Source organism: Athene noctua, chromosome 2 (genome assembly GCF_965140245.1).
Source record: "Athene noctua chromosome 2, bAthNoc1.hap1.1, whole genome shotgun sequence".
NCBI classification, from domain to species: Eukaryota; Metazoa; Chordata; class Aves; order Strigiformes; family Strigidae; genus Athene; species Athene noctua.
The window spans coordinates 127,688,129-127,705,138 of record NC_134038.1 but is presented as its reverse complement, the minus strand read 5'-3'; the positions used below and the strand labels follow the sequence as shown (position 1 = coordinate 127,705,138).

The following is a 17,010-nucleotide window of genomic DNA, read 5'->3' as shown; positions in this document are numbered from 1 at the left end:
TGACTCATGTTTCCCCAGCTTCAGAAACAGTATATTCTTCATCTATAATAAAATTGTAGGGCTACATCCAAGGGAATAATTCCTCCAAGTCACAGAACCACTTCTAACCTTGCTGATGTTCATACATAGCAGTGGAATTTGAACACATTTCCCTAGAAATGCCTCAAATGGTATTTCAGGGATGGAGAAGTAGAGAAGTGTTTGCAGGTTAATAGGTTCTGCAGGCCAAACTCTGCACACACCTGAGCTCTTTGTATTTGTTCATTCCATTCCCCAGCTTCATGTGGATAACCAGCCTACCCATCCCCTCCGTTTCAAGGATTCACTTTTTTTTTAGACTCTCTCCCATCTGTCATTCATTTGTCCTCCATTTTATCCATCTCCCTGACTAAGGATTTCTGTTCCTCACTGTCTTGATGATGTTGCGTTAATCTCATTCAGTATACTCCATCTACTTATTTTTCCCCTTTAACATCCATTGAGCTCCTTTACTCTTTCCTGTCTAGAAAATCTGAGTTCTTGCAATGTCTCCTTTGCTCTTTGTACCAGATCTCCTATTGCCCTGTTCCTTCCCATTCCATGTTAATGCCTCTTTGCATAGCTTCATAGTGCCAGCCTTCCTCTGCCCCAGAATACCCTTTTGTCTGTCATTAATTTTCTGAGAATAAATAATTTAGGATGTTCATATCCTTGTGAATGCACTAAGTCTATTGCAGATTAGAAGGCACAAGAGAAATGCATCGTTATTTTAATCATGGGTGCCATCAAACAACTGTTAGACTGCTGAACTGTTGCAGAGGTGCTTGAGGTGCCCTGTAAGTGGCTTGGTTTTTTTCCCCATTCTGGTTTCTTGGCTTTTTTTCTTTTTAAGGTTTTCCTGTTAGAACACTTAGAATATTTTTGAATGAATGAGATGCACTGTTCAAGTTATTCTGGTATATGCACAGGTACAGGTGGACAGGCAAGAGAGAAATGTCATTCAATTGTACATACGAGTCACAGGACTGGACAAGAAGGTAGAGAAAAAATTAGAGATGAGTTATGCGGCCATTCCTCAAATCCAGCAATAAGATACTTCTCAGCATTTCAAGTGATTGAGACATTCACATGGAAAATTCTTTTTCAGTAGAGTACATCCAACAAAACAGTGTAAACGTATATAAAGACTGCACATAACTGCAAACTATAAGATTGACTGTCCAGTTCAAAAAACCCCACATCTGACTCACTTCTTTTTTAATAGTGAGCCCATAAGATGAAATTTAAGGAAGAAATACTTTCAACAGTAGCACTGGTAATATTGCACCAGTTCCACAGGGACTACACATCTTTAATCAAGTCAAGGACATAGCATATTTATCTCAGTTTCACAAAGATGAAATATACATAAAAAGAAACAAAAAAACCACAAAACAACTGTATCTTCTGTTGAATCATCTTTATTGGAAGTAGCTGTGGTCTTCTTTTTTATAAGTTTATAGAGTTTGGTTCACTGACTGGTTTTATATATTTTCATTTGAAAATCTCTGAAAACTTATTATGCATCCTTAAAAAATTACCCTCACCACACCCATTCGAATGTTACATTCAATCTACAGAAAAGTTCAAACAACAAGGCAAAAGTTGAACCCTGATGCAACTGAATTCAGTGAGATTTTTTTCAGGAGTCCAAGGTCTCACCAAAATAAATTATTTTGCCATCAGCAACAGAGCATGCTGTTGGGATCAAGAAATCCTGGCACTACTGAAAAAAATCAGTGGTGATGATCAGCCATTGCCAGATACTTAGAGTAACTACAGCAGACTACATTCTCTGGGGGTGGATTCAGCACTTTTTCGAAAATCTGACGGTTTGTTCTTTTAAATGATTCTTTTAATGCCATTTTAAGAGAATCATCTTAAAAGGAATTAGTCTGAATTTCAAAAATGGTTAACATAACATTTTATGTTATCAAGGGACAGTACTAGAAACTATGGATGTAGCAGAAAAGAAGGGAAGACATAAGACAAATGAAGCCACGCAGTCCATAGTCACATAGTCAGTTTTGTATGTTTTTTGGTGACTTTCTGGAATACATTTTTGCCTACTGATTCATGGAAAACTGAGAACATGACAAATAAGTGAAGCAATGAAACATTCTTGCTACTGAAATAGGATGAAATAAATTTTGAATTTTAGGAGCACTTACAACTGTGCAGTTTAAGCTGGTTTAAGTTAAGCTGCCCCTTTATGCCATTCACCTTCCTGTCCTTCCTGCTGGCATATGTGCGTGGTTGCCAGGTGAATCAGACCAGTGTATGGATCTGGCTGAATCATGCTTTTCCCTGCATTACTTTTCAACCTGATCCAACTCCCTGGTCTGATCAACTTCACAGCTTTAAACACTTGCAGAACTGAGAGAACAGAGAAGAGCGGCCAAAGGGAGGGACTGCTTACAGTAAATGCTGCTGTCAACAGGAATTTACATTAAACCACAGCCAGCACAGCCCCATCTCCAGCTTCCTGGGCACTCATTGTTGGTACCACTTTGTGGGAATAGTATTCTGGGATTTAGGTACCCCAGGTAAACTTGGCATAAAATTCCTGAAGTCTCTTCAACAATTTATAAGTATCTCTCCAGTGTTTGAATTCTATGTCTCTGACTTAAATACACCAGGGACATGTAACAGCCGAAGGAAGTACTTTGCAGCCTTTGCAGAGGCATTGCAAAACCACTTACACCAGAGTGATGTATTCTTACCCAAAAATATGCCTGTATTCCTTTCCTCTCCTCAATGTCCTCACCATTCTTGAGCTTTTCCTGGTCTTTGATCAGTGTTTTCAGGGATCATAGGTCTCCCTCCAAAGCACTCCATGACTAGCTCAGCTTTCTCTTCCTTCTAACAAAAGTCTCCTCTGAATGCTAGAATATGCAGTCTGTCAGCTAAAAGATCTGTCAGAAAAAAATGTGCTTTCAGTATATCCTACTATGAAAATGTCCATTTTGCTTTTCACATTTTGTCTTCTCTCCTTTGGACACTTCAGGTTCTGCACCAGCATGGGGAGAATGGTTCATGGCAGCAGCTCTTCTAGAGTCTGCTGTGCCTTTTTACCTTTATACCCTGGACATATATGATACAATGGCAGACACAGCATACACTGAAGCATTTAATGATGCAGTTTTATAAAAGTAATCAGTGTTATACAAGTAAGTGCCTAACAGCTGCACACACATTGACTTTATGTATTACAGTTGTATATAGGCATATTAATACACTGAATTTTGAAATAGGTATGTAAACATAAACTAAAAGGTACATATGCAGTTATTTTAATTAGTGAACTAAATCACGTCTATTACAAAGGGAGAAATAATGTCAATAGCATTTGCTTCTGTAGCCCTTTCATAGACAGTATCCAAATTTCAGCTGGTAGAAGACACTTCTGGGTTTGCCCCTGGGCAATGCTAGTGAGAAAAAGCTGAAGTGTGGTTAATGTCCCCAGCTGAACAATGAGCATAAAAGGTCAGTTTGGATAGTATGTCATGATCTTGAAATTGGTTTTCACTTGTAATTTATGTTAGGATTTCAACCCATATTAACAGATTGAAATTAATGAAGTTATGCTAGTTTGCACTATCTTATGTAACAAGTGCATAGAGCAGCATATTACAATAGAATGCTTCTTTAGGACACGATTTCTCAGCCACTTGAAGTGAGATAAATCTAAATTTATGACTGCTGCACCATGAATAGAAGATAAAGATGTACATGTACATACATTTTCTTTAGTACTTCCTGAAAGGAGTTCTGTGCTTGTGATGTGCCTTGTTCTCATTTTATGCACTAAACACAATGGTACAGACAACAGTTCCTTTCCACTGCTTGGATAAAGATGTGTTAGAACAGACAGCTCAAAAACTTTTTATGAAGTGTTGAATACAGAGAATATATTTACATGTTCATGGAGTTCTTTGTCAGTTTTCTAGCAGTGATACCTATAGTGATTTCTGCAATAAGGACCTGCCTGTTAGTCTCTAGATTAGTCTCCAGATTAGACAGTATTTTATAGATTCAGAAAGAGAATGTTCTAGGAACTTGGACAAAAATTTCAGAAGGGCCAAACCAGCTTTGGAATTAAAGTTCCATTTTCAAAAGTGACTTAGTGGCCTAATTCTACTGCTGTGCAGTAAGATGCGGACCCCAAAGGCACAGAACCTTAACTTCCAGCTTCTATTAACTTCATAATCGTATTGACCATACTCCTCTACTCAGTGCTCTCTGATCTAACTGATCTATAACAGAACCCTTGTGCAAAAGATTTCAGTTGGTAACAAGGTGAAAAACCTCAAAGCCCATTATCATTCCCCTGAACTATTTTGCTCTCAAAATGCATAAACATATTCATTTGCCTTGATTTTGTTTTATGCATGCCATATGAATAACTTTGAGTGGCTTCTTCCAAGGAGCGTCTTCATACCCCTCTTTTCAGTTTTCAGTTATTAAGGGTCAGGTTCTGCTCTCTGTACCACATGTTTTGTTACCCCTGAAGCTGTTTATATTTCTCTGTGTCAAAGGGTTGGCTTCTCTGACCAGCTGTAAACTATTAGGCCAACTATTTGACCAGAATTTAACAAAGCTGGAGATACTGAATTAAATTCTCCAGACTTTCTAAGTAAGGGAGTAGCAGGACTGATTCTGGAGAGCACAGTTTAAGAAAATTTAGCACATATTTTGATAAAACAAAATGTCATTCTTTTTAATGGATGCATGTATAGGTTGCCTGGAGTACTTACTAAGTTTGAGCACAGTTGATGAGTAGCTGGTGGACAATACAGAAGACAAAGGGATTTCTTTATTATTGCACTTGCTTCAACCTGTTGCATTAGGAAAATGATTTTATTATTTTTTTATGACTCCTGACAACAAAGTGCTGGTAATATTCTGCTTAAGTCTTTGGCAAATATTACTATTCATCCCTACTAAAAGATTTTATATATTTCATTTATAGAAATGTAAATACTAATGCTTTGACAACCATACTTTTCCTGTTCTGTTGTTAGAAATTTCTTAGATTCACATTGCAAACTATCTTCCTGTGTTCAAGAGTTTGCCCCTGTCATGAATTACTGATTTGATACACAATGCCACACATTTCTTTTCAGTCTATATTATACAGGCCACCATGTCCCAGTTATTTTCACAGTACTACATTAAGTGCAAATAACAAGGCCAACTTTTAAGTTGCAGTAATTGAATGGAGTTATAACCAGGAAAATACAAAATGTAGTATCCCTGTAGCTATTTAATTTGTCAGGTGTTTATGCTCAGTGTACCAAATCCACAAATGTACAACAGAATCATTAGCACCATATATTACATATTCTTTTACGCATACATTGTTTTCCTGTTTGTTTTAATACCAGAGCCATTACCAATTACAGTTCTCATTCAGATGATCCCAGCAATAGGTGGCATCATGAGTCCATGTCCTAGTCAACTCTTACAGGGAGCCTGGCAGAAATGTTCCTGATGCTGGGTGAAAATATTAACTACTGCATAATGTATTTAAAAATAGATACTAACAAATGAATTATTCACTTAAAATACCCAGCCAGACCTATGCAACATAAAGAAAGGGAAGTTTAATTAGTTTATATGAAAACTTTTGTAAAAGCAAATGCATTGGGAAGCCATTTTGCATGAAAATCTCACCAAATCAATGTCAAGATTCAGATGTCTATTTTTAATGTTTTTCTTTCAGTCACACAATTGTTCTGGCCCCAGAGTAAAGAGTAAAACACATTTACCTGACGCGAGTTATCCCACTGGAATAATTTGTGTGAATAAAATTTAGCACACGTCAAGGGCTGCAGGCTTAGGTCAAAAGCATGGAAAATTTCCAGCATCAGAAACAAAAGAATGTGTTCATGGAATAAAAAATGGGAAATGTTTTATCGTTTTAAGTAAACAGAGACACACCTAGTCCTGCATAAGATGGAGATCTGAGTCTAAAAACTCTTTTTTTAGACTGTGCCCAAGCCTCAGGAGAGATTTACCTTGTAAATTTCCCTGCAATTCTGCTTGTCCAATTGTCCCACCAAGACGTGGGGGGAATACACAGCTTCTGTCTTGCTCATGTGCCAAGGTCCCTGTTCTGCAGAGTGAAACAACTGAATGCAGGCAGTAAGGGGGAATGGGATGACACTGTAGTTGTTGTCCCATTATAATACTGAGATTTAACGAAGGAACAAACATGGCTGTAGGAAGCAGAAAGCATTCCTGGGTTCTGCAGCGTAATTACTTATTTACTTTCTGAGGTCAACTGGAACAATGATTTATGATTGCTTTTGCCTACAAAATAATTACAGTTGAGGCAATGAAGCCCTTGGATTTTAAAAGCAGTCAGTCAGAAGAAAGAAACGATCAAATACCAGAACACTGAATAAATTAAAAGTGTAAAATTAATGTTTCCACCTTCTGTCTTAGAAAAGGTCCAAATTGTATCAAGTATCCCATACTCGTGAAGTCAAAATGAAAAGTAAAGAAGAAACATCTATGGAAAATATGAAAACAAAGCTTGCAAGTAAACATTTTGTAGCCTTGGGCATATTTACGTACATATGTAGACAGGAAATGTCCATATTTGATCTACAGTCTGGAAGTCATGCTGGTTTGATTGGTTTGTGTGTTAGTTTCCCAACCACATCTGATCTTTTTTATCCTTTTCCTAAAACACGGGAGGAGCAGTATGCATTTACAAAGCAGAACTACAATAGGAAGAAAAACTGCTAGCATAAATGAAGGTGGTGTATACCAGATAAACTGGTTAACATCAACCCACTTATTCCAAGCAAACACCAGTGCATGAACAGTGCACAGCAGCAGAGCCAAATATCCCATCTTGCTCTGAAAAGAGAAAGAAAGGAGTAAGCTATTTATTTTTTCCAACTTGGCAAAAAAGTACACTGTTAAGCAAATATGGAAACCAGAAAGACCTCAACCAACGCGCTTAAGTCAAAGAAAAAAGACCATTGGCTTTGAACTAAAATCTAAGAACTATAATTCGAGAATCTAACTGTACCCTTCTATGCCACCATATGAGAAAAAAGATGAGGCACATTTTTCAGCTATTGCTATGATACTTAGCTAGTATACAGAAGCGATCATGGATTACAGGCTATTCTTGAAAAAGGGTTAATTCTCAATATCCCTATTTATAGATGTCATCTCTATCCTAAATTACTTAATTTCTGTGATAAATTATTATGAGTTCAAAAGCAGATATATAAATGGCTTAATTGATTACACAGAAAAATTTTAAGGTCACTCAAAATCAGAAACTCTAGTAAGTCTAGTACTATGACAAAAGCAATTGCATAACTACAGGAAACTGAAGTCTTTCATTACACTTACAGTAATAAATTTGGCTTAGGATGATGATGAAATTCAGGAGTAAAGGAAATTTTATGCTAGAGTTACTAGTAATTTTGAGTTGCTTGTTGCATAACAATCTTGATATTATTAGAAAAATGGAATTAGTCATCAGTGAAGTCAAACACTGCCTTTCCAAGTGCTAAATCTATAGAATCTGATTTTCAAGAATAAAGGTTATTTGTTTATAAAACCAATCCAATATATTATTATTACTCTTCTGGGTTTCTTCACCATATTAATTTAATACTGAAAGCAATCATGTGCTAGACTTGTTCATATAGATTCTCTGTGGAGCTGAAAACTCTTTTCTTCATAGAGAGGGCAGACTCTCAAATCAGTAACTGTAGGAAGAGATGCATTTCAGAGCAAATTTTCAAATGCCAGGTACTTAGTAGGTCATTCAATTTTCAGATTTTGGTGTTCAGGGACCTAATTCAACACTTGCTTAACTCTAGTGTGGTCATACTGATGTCAACAGAACCACCCCTGAGTATTACTGCGTACAGGAGAATTAAGAGCAAAACAAATACTTAGGTGAACAAAACAAGCACATCTGCAGTAAAATCAGGACTGGCTGGATTTGATTATACATCTGTTCTAAGATGTGTTCTTTTCAGAATACACCTTTTTGGAGGGGGTTATGAAGCTAATAATGCTGTAGATGAGGAACCTTTGCATGTATTATTGGGCAGAAGCCTTCTCCTGAACTTTTCTGCCACCTCATACTGCTCAGGCAGTAAAGCACTGCCAAAATAGCTCCAAGGGAGAAACAAGCAATTCTCCTTGTGTAATGGAATCCCATGTTGTATGGAATAACATTGGCTGGTTCCATACTACCTACTCCCAATTCAGCAGGACACGGGGCATTCCTGAAATATAAGATGCCCAGAAGATGACTGAAATGCCTTCAGCACCAGAAGTTTTTGACCTAAGAATAGGTCCTGAAAGGACAGCTGCTGCTGGTCACCATGTCAGTGGAGCTAAAAAGTGGTTTGGAGTTTTCTTTCTTCTGACTTCATAACCTGCGCCTGACAGCCTTTTCTGACAAAATAACGAATTAAATGAATGTTTCCTGCAAAGCAGTTAAGAAAGAGTACAGAACAAACTTTTAGATTATTTTCACTAACTCCTCTGTGTTTGATATGTCTAACTCCTAATGGTCTTAGTTGATAACATACAGTCCTACAAATGAGAACTAATGACACGTAATAGTGACATTTAAGCATACCTGAATGTAGTGGAACTCTCTCCAGGTCAAAGAGTGACTGACAGATGGGATGGATGTTATTGCCAACAAGGCCAGCAAAGCAAGTCCCAAAATTCCTAGAGACACATAAATCTCCATTCTCCAAACATCATGTTCAATCCAGGCATTTTCTTTTTTTTGCTTGACCTGCCGAAAGAACACCATATTTAAAATGACAGACTGGCACACTTAGCTGTTTGTGTGAAATACAGCTATTTTCACCATAGTATTCAGGAAATAAGACAAAAACCACAGTATTTTTGTTTGTTTGAATGTCTCTGAATGTAACTGCTATTTACTCCTGATGAGAAAGTCTCCACTAGTGTCTGCAGAGCAAAGGTGGGCTTTAAGTGAGAAGAATTTACATCAGCATCCTGGCCCAGGAGAGGCTGGTTCTGAGGCCTGTTAGCCTGCCTTCACAGCAGGAAAAATCTTGTTCTTTGACAAAAAAAATTAATCTATGGCTAAATACCATATCTGGGATCTTATAACAACAGGAAATATATTAACAGCACTATTTTAGGGGGCTAATTCAGCAGGCATTCTTAATGATGGTATCCTGCCAGGATAGTTGTTTGTCTCAATTTTTTTAAAAACAACAACTTGGTACATTCAGATGCACTGAACATGATGGTTGGGATAGATGAAAAGGTCGTGATTTTAATACACTGATGTCAAAGCTTCTCCTATTTATAAGTACTTGCAACAGCCCTTTGATGCTGCCAGTGATCACCACGGTGTAATATACCCAAAACACAATCACTTTTTTATCTTGAGGACTGGAATCTCAAGGAAATTTCTGATAATCTGTTCAAGTTGGATTACAGATGAAACTGATATCAGAGCTTTCAGCAGGTAGTTTGACTGTTTACAGAATTCTTAAGAAGCTGCTAACTTCATACTGTGCTTTTAATACAACTGTTGATTAGACTTTGAGGGTAATAAAAATGTACATTTTCAGTCTATACCTTATATTGGAATATTCCTGATATTGCGATACTCATGGCATTCAAGGTGATATGGAAGTATTAGGAACTCTGTAGTTACAGAGGGTCTTACAGAGCTTTACCAGCCAATTATTGCCCATTACTCAGAAGCAGGACTGAAATTCTTTTAACAAATTAGTGTGCATCAGCCCAATTGTGGAACCATCAGCATTCATGAATTTAGTTTCTGGCAAATACCGATTACTGTGATTTGGCTCATCCCTCCTTCACTGCTGGCTAATTCTCTTTACAAAGAATATGTCTAAAAATGGTGTGTGCTTGGGTTTTTTTAGATAGATTCCACTGGTGCAGGGAAGATTAATCCACACTAAATTAACAGTGTGCCAAAGATTTAAATGTTCCTGTGAGACAGGTATAATTACATGCATTTTACAGAGAGACAAAAATCCCAAATGAAGAAAATGACTTATTTAATACACACTGGCACAGTTGTGATGACTCCTGACTCTCTATTACATGCTTTAACAACTAGGCCCTGCTTCATCCCTTAACAGTGCTCTGTGGAGATCTGCTTCAAAATCAAGTGAAGGCAATGAAAATGGCATTCCCCCCCATCCAGATTAGCTTCAGTGACCAAAGCAAGGATTTTCTTAATACAGAAGGGTTGGCATTTGCATGCCCATCATACCTGTTGGAATGCCCAGTTCAGCAGCTTGTATCTGTATGATCTTCTCATTGGATAGCATAAGCTATAGCAGGCGTGCATTGCAGCGAAGAAGAAACTGAGAAGTCCGAACTGCTTTCTTGATAACATCCATCTATCCAGCCACTGAGGAAACCTTTTATACTTGGTGCCAAAGTACAGCTGGAAACCAGCAGCTAATATTCCTGGTAAATATACTAGTGCTAAAAGGGTTATTGAAACCACTGGTAAAACTTTGTTTATGACAAGGATTGGAATTTTATAGAAAACATTTTCCTTTCTGGTTATAAAAGGATGTATGACATCTCTCATAAAAGTGTAAATAAACGTTAATAATGAGATCACAGATGCTATCTTCATTGGCAAGTGCCACTTGGGGAACAGATCCTGCTTGCAGCGTTGTTCTGAAGAGTGTTCAAACTCACCAAAATGGTGTGCTTGATGTAAATTAAAAAGCGCAGCTGCTTCTGGTGGATTGGTGATTTGCATATCCACATTCTGGAAAGGACAGAAAGGAAATACCAAGTGAGTTCAAGGGAAGATTAAAAATTTCAGTAATGACAGTATTTGCCATCATGGCTTTTACACTGTATTGCACTGAAACCATATACAAAACATACACCCTATTAAAGACAAGGTAGCTTGAAGACATAAAGTTTCAAACATCATAGTCAGTAGTTGAGCAAGGCACTTTTAGCATAGGTTTCTCATTCGTCATTCATTATCTGTGGTGATTTCAAAATAGATTTTAATTTCAGGAAGTACACCACAAGGGAAGATGGATTACATTATGTGAAGCATCATTACAGCTTCTTAGGATATGAGCTACAATTTTCCAATGTCAGATTTCAGCTACAGACTTAATGAGGCAGTCTGATAGTATCCACAATAACAGAATCCAGGGTTGAGACAATAAAATATTTCATTCAGTCACTGCTATTTTAATGGAATTTAATTGGGGGAATAAGGATGCAAGTAGAAATATTTAGTCTAGTCTAAACATGGGATCTTTGGGATCCAGCATATTAGACTAGCTGCACATCTGTCAACTCCAGCATCAAGTCCTGTGGTCTTCTTCCTCTCCTTCACAAATGTAACATTGTCCACTCAACTTTCATGAAAACTTCTGAAACTGAGCCACTTCAGTTTAAAAATCGGAATTTTCTGTTGCCAAGTAGGCATGGCTTGATTTTAGTCTCGCAGAAGACCTTGGCAGAATTATGACAGACTTTAGAAGGAGCTAAGGTAATACAAAATTTTAGTGTAATATTACAAACTGCTTTACACTGAGATAATGTATTCAAAGATTGTCCCACAGTTCATGGAAGAGGTATATGATCAGTATACATACAAAACTAAAGTATGTGTACCAACAGCCCTTAATGCCGCAGACAGCTGTCCAGGGGTGGAGAACTGTGAACTGTTAACATTAGGTAATAAACATGTAAGTCCTTTAATATTCCAGTGAAATACAAAGCAAAACTGAGGTAATGCTGAAATGGCTCTGCTTTAGAATGACTGATGTAACAGATGTCCAGACCTCCAGAAAGCAAAATGGCACTGTCTGTTTTGAGGAAGGCAAATATTAGTAGTTTGAAAGTTGTAAGTTAGTGTTCTGCTAGGATACAGGATATCTTCCTATCTCAGCAATATTATCTCGTTTTATTCTTAAGAATCAAATATTACATTGAAGCTGATTAAGCAGTCAATTCAAACAGCATACTACTTGTAAATAATGCAAGGATAAGTGGGTGCAAGTCTTGTGCTCATCTTCAGTATGTAGTGTTTTGTTTTAACAGAGAGATAAAAAATGTACACTGCTATCTTGCTGTAAAATCCTAATTGGAGACAAGGTAGCATGTTCCCACATACAACTGACTTCCCTACAGTGCCTCACAGTAAAATTAAATGGCATAGTCTTCATTAGGATTTTTTAGCTGAATAGCTACTACGTGTTTATCTGATGATAAAAGCATATTTTTGTAACAGTGAAGGTGCAGCCTAAGTAACTTTTATTCTCTAGTCTGTGAAGAAAAGTAGAGTGTCCTCTATGCTTTGCAGATTTGGAAGTTGGTATATATTATACAAACTGAGATTCATGCCTGAACCAAGTTTCACCTACAGATACCTGTTTCTTGAAGAGAGTCTGTAAAGCCTAATTCAGTATTTCACAGCCTGCAAGACAGGTCACATTACAATAGAAAGTTGTAGCTTGATCTAATTCTGTGTAACACCTGTTGCAGAGGCAAATGCTGTTGGAGTGGATTTTTTTTCTGGACTTTTTTGTGTGATGTGGCAAACTTACTGAATGCAATGTGGTAATTATGAAGACTCCTCCCAAGATAAATTTTATATTTCTGTTTAAAAATCCCAAATTATTTCTACATAGCTTTGCTCATCTGGTAAAATGCAACTAGCAACTAACCTCATGTAATTTTTGCTGGCCCAACCTATATAGTTTTTAGCATGGACTGTGATTAAATTGAATGAGATGCTCTATATCTTTTTATCTCTTCATGTCAATATTGTGACAAGACTTAAAAGTATTGATGATAAGCCAGTGTGATTGGAACACAGTGTTTCTGGACAAAATTGAATGAAAGATTGCAATATTCTGTGTGACATATGAGCTGCTTTTTTACAGAAACATTACCAAGTTGCTAAGGTTTCCTGTATTTCTTCTCGGCATGATGCTCTGACCTGCATTCTGATCAATGCTGTGATTATCACCTTCCCTCTTCTCCATTGCGGAAACTCCCTGCAGAATAAACACAGGATGTAAAACAAGTTTTGAAATGCCCTACTGGAACTTTGAAGCCTATTTTCCCTCAAAATGTTTTCTGCCCATTTGCTGGAGAATGAGGAAAGTCTGTCCTCAGAGAAGAGAAGAGAAGAGAAGAGAAGAGAAGAGAAGAGAAGAGAAGAGAAGAGAAGAGAAGAGAAGAGAAGAGAAGAGAAGAGGTTGGTTTGCTTTTTAAGTAAAGCAGAGACTGAGAGGATAAATGATAATTAAACTAATGCTCATGTTGACAGAGGAAGGAAGGAAGGAAGGACGGAAGGAAGGAAGGAAGGAAGGAAGGAAGGAAGGAAGGAAGGAAGGAAGGAAGGAAGGAAGGAATTCAGGCTGAAAGTTTTTGAATTGTAACAATAAAGTTTGAAACAGCTTACAGAAATAACATGTAGAATGTTACAAAGATGGATTTTGGTAAACTCACGCAAACATGTGTTTCGTAATATTTTTCAGGTTTTAGGATTGGTCTATTTGGCAGCCACTCTGTGGCTTTAGACATATATTCTCCCTTCAAGACTGCCAGGAAACTCCAGCTGGAGCTTCACTCATGCTGTTCCAAGGTACACTGGCAATACTCATCACCCACAGGTACCAGCAGAAATGGTTCTAAGCTACTAATGACTATAAGAAATCAGAAAAAAAAAAAAAACAACAAAAAAACAAAAACCCACCAAAAAAACCCAACAAAGAAACAGAACGGATAAACTGAAAGAGACGTTTCTGAAAATCCTAGGATAGCAGGAAAGACAGTATCATGAAGGCTGTAAAATAACTGCAAGGACCCTGTAACAAGGACTTTCCATGTGTGCATCTCAGAGTCACACTCTGCAGGAGGAGAGGCACTAGCAACACACCACTGGAAGCTCAGGGTGCCATACCACAGTGGGACTTTCTGTGGCTACCTTTAAGACAGTGACTAGGTAGCTCCTCCAACAGCTGAGTTACTAGATATGAAACTGTTTTGATAACTACTTATTCTTTTATACCCATAAACCTTTTGGGAAATTGTATGGACAAATCAGATTTTGACAGTTGTCCTTTTTCTACTATGTCTGGTTCCTTCCCTGGATGAATCCTACAGTCTTGTAGTGTCTGCTATGAGGCTTTGCTTTCTGCCAGGCCACCGGACTCCTGAAGCCAAAGAATTCTTTTCCAAAGTATTTCTCTTTGGATTTTTCCCTCCTGCTAGCAAGCTTTCCCTTTGGGCATAACCTTTCAGCCAAGTGTTGCAGAGTAGGGTCAACAAGAGCTTCTGTCTGAAGGTCAGGCTGTTAACCCTTTCCTACAACAGCTAATGGATGGTTTGTATAACCTGCACACAACAAAGTGTGGGCTGATGAAGGCAGATTTCTGTTTTTTTTTTTTTCCCTATTCCTAGGGCTAGTCCCAGTGATTTGATCACAAGTTTTGCGGTCTTAGATATCTTCATAAAACCTCAGCTCCTGCAGTCCTGTCATTACATAAGAATTTCTACTTTTATGTGTTTTAACATACTGTGTTTCTAGCTGTTACAATGGAAAAGAAGGGTTTACAAGCAGAACTCAGTATAATGCACTTACCTGGAAAAAAATTCTAACAGTGAACTCCAGATCTATTTTTAAAAGAATTCAGAATATGAAGGGCAGTTACACTGTTTTTGAGGCCTACCCTCTGATTTTTAAAGTTTGATGTGAAAAAAAAGGATGTAAACTTATAGACCAACTTTTTATTCATTCAGGTAATGAGACTGACTTCTTAAAATTGTTAAGGCAGCTTGTGGCTCAGATCTTCAGTGCTTTTTAATTTTTTTCTTCACTGACCTCCACTGAGCTTTCAACTGTTACATCACCAGTCTACGTGAGCTTACACAGTGATCCCAGACACTTCATAACTCTCCTCTTCTGACTACCACACTATCTTGGGGATCCAAAAGCATATTTTAGATTGGGAAGCTCTGTGTGGAAGAGCTTGACTCACCGAATTCTCATGCTGGTATCACTCAGAAAATTTAGGAATGAAGAGTCTGGTTTCTGACTAAAGGTTTGTATTGATGAGGATGTAATAAATGATATCATGATGTGAAAAAAAATCTGTGAGCTAGAATGACAGCTGCTGATCTTAAAACCTGATTTATTGGTTCTTTTAGGAAACAATTTTTAATACAATGTTAAATACAGTGTGAATGGTTTATGCAGCAGAAGACAACATGGAAAGAAAAAAGAAAGTGTCTGTGAATGAACACACGTGCTCATTCATGGAAATATGGATTACAGCCATGCGACTGCATGCAAGGCAGCTTTGGTGCCGAACTGTAATAGTCCATGTGGCTTCTGATACCAGCACTAACACAAAATTATTTCTTGAGTGCACCCATTAACAAAGCACAATGTTAGTCTTGGAAAACCCTAAATCCAAGACACTTATGATTCCACTGTGAATTGCCTGAAAGGAGTCATCTACAGCTTGTGTCTTTTTGGAATGCGTCTGAAGAAAAAAATTTGGGAGTCCTGTGAGAGCCAGAAACTAATCAGTTATAGCCCTATCTAAGTCACAACTGTTATTAAAGTAAACAGTTGTAGTAATGTCCATCCTCAGTGCACACCCCATCTGCTCTGGGAGGCAGCTGTGAATGAGGATGGAGGATGTCCAGCTGCGGAAAGCCAAGTTTCCAGGGCTGTGAGTACGCTACTGCATTCTGTACCGAGAAAACAGGCTCATTATAACAACGGGGATCCAGACTGTGCGGACATTATACCCCGAGAAAACATCATCCCAAATCAATGAGAGGTTTTCCTGAGTAAGGGGTTTCCGGGCTGGCTCCACGAAAAAAGAAAAATGGGTAAAATAAACAGGCTATGATAATAATGATGAGGTGGTGGAAAAGGCACGGGACAGGGACTAGCCTCTCTCCTTTGGCACCATCGGAAAACGACAGCGTGAAAGTGTCGAGGGTAACCGTGTGGCTTTTAGAGTGCCCGCTGCACGGTGCCAGCCCCCGGGACACGAGCGACTAAAGTTTCCCCGCTCTTCAAAATTCTGCCGAACTCCGTGGAAAACCCAATAAACACGCGGGGGGTTGGAGCAGGGGAGCGTCGCTCGGCGCTTCTCCGCGGCCAGCGAGCGGCCGGGACCGGGCCGGGCCGGGCCGGGTGAACTGCCAGCCCGACGCCCGGCCGCTTCGCGCCGCTGCCCGGGGGAGGCCGGGCCCGGCGGGGGCACGCGGGGGGACCCGTCCCGTCCCGTCCCGTCCGTCCCGTCCCGGCGGCGGCCTCGGGGCGGGCGGGGCCCCGCGCCGGAACCCGGCCGCAGCCCGGCCACGCGGGCACGCCGGACACCTCCCGCCGGCTCCGGTCTCGGCCGCCGCTCCCCCGCGCGCCGGGGCTCACCCGCCTCGTCCCGCCGTCAGCGCGGCCTCGTCCTCCCGCCGCGGGCCTCGGCGCGGCTGGGCTCGGCGCGGCTGGGCTCGGCTCCCTCAGCGGCGGGGCAGCCCCCGCCGGCGGCCGTGCGGGCGGCGGTGCCCGGCCCCGGCGCGGCTCTGTCGGGGAAGGCGGACCGGGGTCCGCTGCGGAGCGCCTGCCGGACTCTGAGGAGGGGAACGGCGCGGGAGGGGGGCCTGGCCGCAGCCTCCACCTCCCCTCCCGGCCCCGCCTTCCGCGCTCATCCCGCTCCGCTCCGCGCCGCGCCGCGCCGGCGGAGGGCGAGCCGGTGCCCCGGCCGCCTTCCCGACCTGCTGCTGCCGCTGCGGTGGCGGCGGAGCGGCGTGGCCCGGGGGTCTCCCCTCCGGCCCTCCCGGGGCCGTGGGTATGCTGAGGCCTCGGCTGGAGAAAGGGCACGTTCACCTGCGCCCTCCCCGTCCCGCAGGAGGGAGGAGGAGGACGAAGAGGAAGGGGAAGGATGGTGAAGAAGGACGAAGAAGGAGAGGTGCCGA

At 40.1% G+C, this 17,010-nt stretch overlaps 1 protein-coding gene across 1 annotated transcript; it reads right to left on the bottom strand.

Moving 5' to 3' along the window:
• Positions 1-6,539: 6,539 nt before the first annotated feature.
• On the bottom strand, positions 6,540-16,534 carry STEAP1 (STEAP family member 1). Its single transcript, XM_074897987.1, has 5 exons — positions 16,469-16,534; positions 12,966-13,070; positions 10,298-10,810; positions 8,645-8,809; positions 6,540-6,888 (listed from the first exon to the last, which is right to left on the bottom strand). The coding sequence occupies exons 2-5, from the start codon at positions 13,056-13,058 to the stop codon at positions 6,631-6,633; spliced, it is 1,029 nt and encodes a 342-aa protein (XP_074754088.1). The 5' UTR covers positions 13,059-13,070; positions 16,469-16,534; the 3' UTR covers positions 6,540-6,630.
• Positions 16,535-17,010: the final 476 nt, after the last annotated feature.